The 6,730-nt window shown below is 35.3% G+C and overlaps 1 protein-coding gene and 1 non-coding gene across 2 annotated transcripts; one reads left to right on the forward strand and one right to left on the reverse strand.

Moving 5' to 3' along the window:
• Window positions 1-758: 758 nt before the first annotated feature.
• Window positions 759-831, forward strand: TRNAK-UUU (transfer RNA lysine (anticodon UUU)). The gene has a single exon. It is a non-coding gene; the product is annotated as a tRNA-Lys (tRNA).
• A 1,968-nt stretch (window positions 832-2,799) lies between these two features.
• LOC131003301 (deoxyuridine 5'-triphosphate nucleotidohydrolase-like) lies at window positions 2,800-3,910 on the reverse strand. Its single transcript, XM_057929806.1, has 3 exons — window positions 3,488-3,910; window positions 3,320-3,411; window positions 2,800-3,242 (listed from the first exon to the last, which is right to left on the reverse strand). The coding sequence occupies exons 1-3, from the start codon at window positions 3,826-3,828 to the stop codon at window positions 2,998-3,000; spliced, it is 678 nt and encodes a 225-aa protein (XP_057785789.1). The 5' UTR covers window positions 3,829-3,910; the 3' UTR covers window positions 2,800-2,997.
• Between the last annotated feature and the right edge of the window lie 2,820 nt (window positions 3,911-6,730).

Consider the following 6,730-nt stretch of genomic DNA (forward strand, 5'->3'; position numbering starts at 1 on the left):
ATTAAGACCTTACAGTTACAAGTAGGCAACAGTCATGATCTAATTGTTGAAAGACATTCCTAAGTAAAATTCCACTATATGTAAAATTCCATCTAATAAACTTCCCCTAGTTGTGCTTTTGTGTACCTCTAAAGTAGAACCATATATATACATCCTCTAAGTCATCGTTCATTTCTAACTTTTCTTAATGTCCATCCTTTCATAGCGCTAAAGTGAATATTCTTTCAATGACAGTGCAATCAACCTTCTTTTAATGATCCCTAGGTCGATGATGCATTAAGCATCCCAATTCTACGATTAATGAAAGCTAATTTTGATTCAGCTGCTGGCGCACTCTTCATCGATATACTCTAAGTTGACAAATTCGTACCTGTAAAGTTCGCCGATCCAGGATAGTCCATCCGTAAAGATTCTTATAATCATCAATTTGGTTCTGGATCTGAGATGTTTGCATTCGAAATTCCAACCTGATTTTGCAGTTCATCATCCGTTCGATTTCCCATCACGAGCTACTATTTCGTTATGTGCCAGTTTCCTCTCATTCTCACAATTTAGATCCATCGGAAAATCGCTCTGATACCATAAAAACTTAAGATTGTCAGTTAAGAATTGTGTATCGATTTGACAGAGAATTTTTTATGCACATTTATGTGTTCAGAAGAATCACACCAAAAAATTGTTCGCGCCCAAGCCCAACAGAAGGTGGTATTTATACAGCCCTTTGAGATATATACTAATAATAAAAAAATTTATTGTAAGCCGTCTTAGCTCAGCTGGTAGAGCGCATGGCTTTTAACCATGTGGTCGTGGGTTCGATTCCCACAGACGGCGTTTATTTCACTTCTACTTTTCTCATAAAATTAAAAAATTGGTATTTTGTGTGGTAGGTAGAAAAATGAAAATGTGAATAAAGAGTAAATTTTTTGTCATTTTTAAAAACAATTTTTTGTCATTTTTAAAAACGTGTCATGCTTGGTGGGACAGACCAAAGGGAGTATAAAAGAGGAGTTTTGGTATTTTGTGTGGTAGGTAGAAAAATGAAAATGTGAATAAAGGGTAAATTTTTTGTCATTTTTAAAAACGTGTCATGCTTGGTGGGACAAACCAAAGGGAGTATAAAAGAGGAGTTCTGGGACGGAGGGAGTATAAAAGAGGAGTATAACAGTAACTTTTTCCCACCAAAAAATTCATAATAAATTATTAGCTTGTAAAGTCATAAAATTATTATTTTTCTCTCACATCTATCATATTTCCTCTATCATTCCTCCCCTTTCTCATTTCTCCAAATACAACTTTACGTTTCTTATCTCTCATTCATGTTTATTCAAATAATCGTTGTCATGTTTATTTCAAAATTTGTATTTAAACAAAATGATCACACAAATATGATATAAATATACATTCAAAAAATATATTAAACTATATGCAAATAAATAGTTTTGTACATCTTAGAATATTACTCCAAAGATTATATGATACTCATTAATTATCATTTATAATTGCTTTTGATATTTGATTATATATATATATAGGGGTGAGCTAGAATAAAAACACATTTTTTGTATAAAATAGGAACCATTTTCAGCCCTTAGATCATTAAGATCTACGGTTAATTCATCACCTTGTTGGATGAATTCAGGTCCTGAATTCGAATCCCAAAGGTAGCAAAAAATTTATTTTTCGCAATTCATACCTTTATGCAATGAATTCATACGTGTTCAACATAAAATTCATACATTTTAATGCGTTTTTATTTTATACAAAAAATGTATTTTTATTCTAGCCTACCCCATATATATATTATATATATATATATACACACACACACACATCATCAATTAAAATTAATTAATTGGTATTTCAAAAATTGAAAATTCAAATATTTTCAAATTCGTGTTTTCTTTTTTTTTTATCGAAATTGTGTTGTGGATATTTTCTATTCTTTTAGATTCATGTTTGCATTAACTCATATTTAAATTATGTTTAATATGTAGTATATTTTAGTTATTTAAAATATCATTCAATTTTAATGTTGGTCGTGCATCGCACGATCGGGCGTACTAGTGAGAAGAAACATGACAGTATCCAACGTTAAATTTCATTTTTTTTTTCTCTTTTTTGCCCTTTATTTGCATAAATGTTTTCCCTATTTGTAACCTACTTTAAAATATTCTCCTATCATAATTATAGAAAAACGAATTATTTCTTTTAAAAATATTATTAATATTGTAAAATAGCCATTAATCTACCAATTTTAGAGCAAAAATAGTTCATCTAATCGGTGGATGTCATTCATTTTTTCATATTTTTCCTATACATTTATGATTGATAACTATCAAATCAATCAAATAACTTTTATAAAAAACTAAGTAAAACTATTAACATTAAAGGATAAAATAAATTATTCACTTAAGTTTGAGCATAAAACACTTAAATTTATAAAATATGGTATTTTTAATATATAATTTAAGGAATGTTACATTTTTACCTATCAGATGCAAGGAAAAATAAAAAACAATAGAGAATAAAGGAAAAAAAGACACACACTATTACTACTTGTAAACAAAAAAATATATATATATAATCATCACTTAGTGCAAGTATCGTAATTACTTTTGAGGTGAATTTGAAAGTATAACTACATATTCATTGATTCGACAATTTGGAGAATGAAGTTGAGAATAATTCGAGCAACAAACAAATACTAATAATGTTGAATGACTTTTTCGTTTATTTTTAAGCTGGTCAATCTCTTTGTAAATTATTTTTGGAATGTATATTGAGTTATTCACGGTAATCTAATTCCTCCACAACATCAATTAAATAGAAAGGAATGTCAACAAAATACATAGTCACAAATGTACCAATCCACAAACGTTGCTTCATCATAATTTCCAAGTCACATGTTCCACAACATGACTGAATCAAGTCAGAAAACCCAAAACCCATCATTCACCATAACCTATAAAATATTAGCTTGGCAAAGACGTGAAACACTCAAACTCCGGTAGATCCAAACCCGCCGGAGCCGCGAGCCGTGGAATCAAGATCATCAACCTCAGCCACCTCCGGCGTCACAATCTTCTGAATGATCAACTGCGCGATTCTATCTCCGGCCTTCACTTCGAAATCAACATCAGAATGGTTGAACAGGATCACACCGACCGGTCCCCGGTAGTCCGCGTCCACCACCCCCGCCCCAACATCAATCGAATGCTTCCACGCCAGCCCAGAACGCGGCGCTACAGTTGACAAAATCTCCTTACAGCTGTGCATTTATTCATCCAAAAAAAAAATGGACAATTTTGCAAAAAATTACCAATTCGACCATACGTTCCTTCGGGAACAGCGACGCTGAGATCCGTTGGCACCAGAGCTTTTCCTCTCGCCTGAACTTTCGTATCCACGGCGCTATTGAATTGAAGGAGAATATAAAATTCAGAAAATCAAAACAGGTGCAGGAAATGAAGTATATGTATATATATACCTTGAGAGATCGTAGCCGGCTGAAAGAGGGGAAGCCCTAGACGGCAAAACGGCTTTCTCTGAGAGCCTTTTCACCCGCAGAAACGGCACGATTGCAGTAGGCTTAGTGTCGGAAACGCCGTTGTGGTCGTGGATCTTCTGAATCTTGGGAGAGGGTTCTTGGATTTCGGGGGTGTAGTTGGGATTCTCCGCCGCCTGAGCCATTTCGAGTGAATTCGAAGAGATTTTGCGATTTGGGAGTAGGGAGAATTTGCAGATGAAGGTTGGAGTTAGAGCGGCGTGGGATTTAAATGGAGGAGCAATTCTTGGGAGTTGGAAAATGGGGGAAATGATTCCCGCCATTTCTCAATTCTGATTGCCAGCGCGCGGATTCTTGCCCTAATTTATTGAAACTGCTCCAAAAAACCTACCATCCGTTTATTTTGAAAATTTATCATTTGATGGATAAATCTATATCAATCTATATATAATAACGAAATCAGTAACCTCATATTTTTATTCTTTTAATTATTCCATTTATCAAAATCTATGATTATAATTTAAATAATTGTTTATACTTAATTTTTTATAATATATATAGTTAATTATTTTCCTTATATATTTAACCGTTACATTAATCAATAAATGTGCATTTATAAGAGATACATGTGTAGACAATTTAAATTGTCGTCGAATTAAATCGTGCCACGTGTAAATTCATTGAATTAAATATTCAATTATATTTTCTATTTTATTAAATGGGATTTTATTCCTAAATTAAATAGATATATAATTAATATTTAATATAAGTGAATTAATGGGCTTATGGACACCTAAAGCCCTAAGGCCCATGCATGAAGGCCCAAAGCCCATAAAGCCCATGAAGCCCATCTCTAAAATCTATAAATAGAGGTGTTGGGAACTCATAAATGACAACGTGAAGGAGTGGAAGATCGAAGAGCACAAAGAATTCTCTCTAGTATCACAAGTAGAAGAAGCGAAGAATTGGAGAGTTCAAGTATTCTTCCAAGTATTCAAGTATCTTGAAGAATTCTATCTAACGTTCAAGTTTCCTCCAAATTTTCAATCGTTTGAGTATTCAAATCTTCAAGTATCCTTCGAATCTTCAAGTACTTGAGCATTCAAATCTTCAAGTATCCTTCAAAATCTTCAAGTATTCAAGTATCTTCAAATCTTTGAGTATTTATTCAAATGTTCAAGTATTCTTGCGAATCTTTGAAATGATCTTCAAGTATCCAAAGAAATCAAGTTCAAAAGCTTCAAGGCAGTCTTACAAATTCTAAGAATGTTCTCAAATCAAATCAAGTTCAATGTTCAATCCAAAATCATGACTTAAGTCCTTTGGATTGGCGTCATCAAAACAAGTATTTCAAGAACCTTCGAGCTTGTTCAAGAATCAAATGGAAGAGAAGAATCAGAGGAACAACTAGAGATTGCAACCCGCATAAATCTATCTTCAAATCTATCAAATTATCTTTGTAACGCGTTTTGTATTTTATCAAATTGAAATACAAAAATTTGTGTTTACAAATTTTGGCACGCCCAGTGGGACCTCTCTACTTCTCATCTCTATTCTTCACCAAAAATCTTGAACGATGTCTACTCAATCAAATGCAGCTGCTCCAGCTTCATCCAAAGCTTCTTCGACAAGCGTTGGTATGATCACGCGAAGCAAATCGAAATCGATGCAAGGAGTGTCCAAGCCGATCTTCCATCTTTCATCTATCCATGAAGAAGATGACAACTTTGAGAGAAGCTTCACATTCCCTACTGAAAATTATCAACTCCATGCAAGTGTCATGATGACAAACACTTCCACCATGGAGGAACAACTCTTGAACTTGACAAAGATGGTTGAATCTCTAACCAAGCACATCCAAGAGCAAGATGCCCAGATTGCAAAGCTCAAAGGAGAAAAAGGAGATTCAAGCCACGCCAACAAAGATAAAGAAGGCGAAGAAAGCGAAGAAGATGGAGAGAATAACGATGAAGAAATCTCCAAAGACAAGCCAAAGAGTGATGGAAAAAGGCCTCCAGGAAATGATACTCTCTTTTCGTCTGGTGGCCTCATTCCCATCGACCAACTCAAAGAGTTCATCGAAGCAACAATGAAGAATAACTCTGGTGGAAACTCCAAATCATCGTTGACTTACTCCAAGCCATATACTCGGCGAATTGACAGTATGAGGATGCCTCTTGGCTATCAACCACCAAAATTTCAACAGTTTGATGGCAAAGGAAATCCAAGACAACATGTGGCTCACTTCATTGAGACGTGCAACAATGCTGGTACTTATGGAGATCACCTAGCTAAGCAGTTCGTTCGCTCATTGAAGGGAAATGCTTTTGATTGGTACACCGACTTGGAGCCAAACTCAATTGACAGCTGGGAGCAATTGGAGCATGAATTTCTCAACCGTTTCTACAGCACTAGAAGAACTGTCAGCATGGTGGAGCTCACAAGTTCACGTCAATTCAAAGAAGAGCCAGTCATTGACTACATCAACCGATGGAGAAACCTTTGTCTCAACTGCAAGGATCGATTGTCTGAATCATCTGCCATCGAAATGTGTATTCAAGGGATGCATTGGGGCTTGCAATATATTCTGCGAGGAATCCAGCCAAGAACATTCGAGGAACTAGCCACTAGAGCTCATGATATGGAGTTAAGCATGATGGCAAGCGGGATCGAAGGACCACCAATCCAGGAGTCTAGCAAATTCAAGCCAGAATTCAAGAAAGGAGGAAAACCATATGACAAAGCACCAAAGAAGGAATCTATGGCGATTAAGGCAACTTCGGTGAAATTTCTAAAGAAAGAAGCTAATCAAGAAAGCAACCAGAACACTCCACGAGACAATCAGAACTCTTCCCGAGACATGGGGCAAAGAAGATCTACCTTGAAAGAAATGCAACAAAAGCAATACCCTTTCTTAGACTCTGATGTTTCAGGAATTTTTGATGACCTGCTCAAGGAAAAGCTTATCGAGTTGCCAGAAATGAAGTGACCAAATGAAGCAGGGAGGACAGACGATCCAAATTATTGCAAATACCATCGTCTGGTTGGGCACCCCATACATGATTGCTTCATCTTCAAAGACAGGGTCATGCGGTTAGCTCGAGAAGGGAAAATATCTCTTGAAGAAGACGCTACTACTGTAAATATGGTCTCCACCGACTTGAATGACATAATAGAAGGTATTGGAGCCCTGTATGATACATCCAACCAAGTAGATGAAGAACC

The sequence above is a fragment of the Salvia miltiorrhiza genome, unplaced genomic scaffold (assembly GCF_028751815.1).
Source record: "Salvia miltiorrhiza cultivar Shanhuang (shh) unplaced genomic scaffold, IMPLAD_Smil_shh original_scaffold_190, whole genome shotgun sequence".
NCBI classification, from domain to species: domain Eukaryota; kingdom Viridiplantae; phylum Streptophyta; class Magnoliopsida; order Lamiales; family Lamiaceae; genus Salvia; species Salvia miltiorrhiza.

Excerpts from the sequence above, each read along its gene's own strand:
- LOC131003301 (XM_057929806.1), bottom strand. The coding sequence starts at position 3,828 with ATGGCGGGAATCATTTCCCCCATTTTCCAACTCCCAAGAATTGCTCCT. Across the intron at positions 3,412-3,487 it reads GCCGGCTACGATCTCTCAAG|CGCCGTGGATACGAAAGTTC; the intron begins GTATATATATAC and ends TCAATTCAATAG. Across the intron at positions 3,243-3,319 it reads AGGAACGTATGGTCGAATTG|CGCCGCGTTCTGGGCTGGCG; the intron begins GTAATTTTTTGC and ends TGTCAACTGTAG.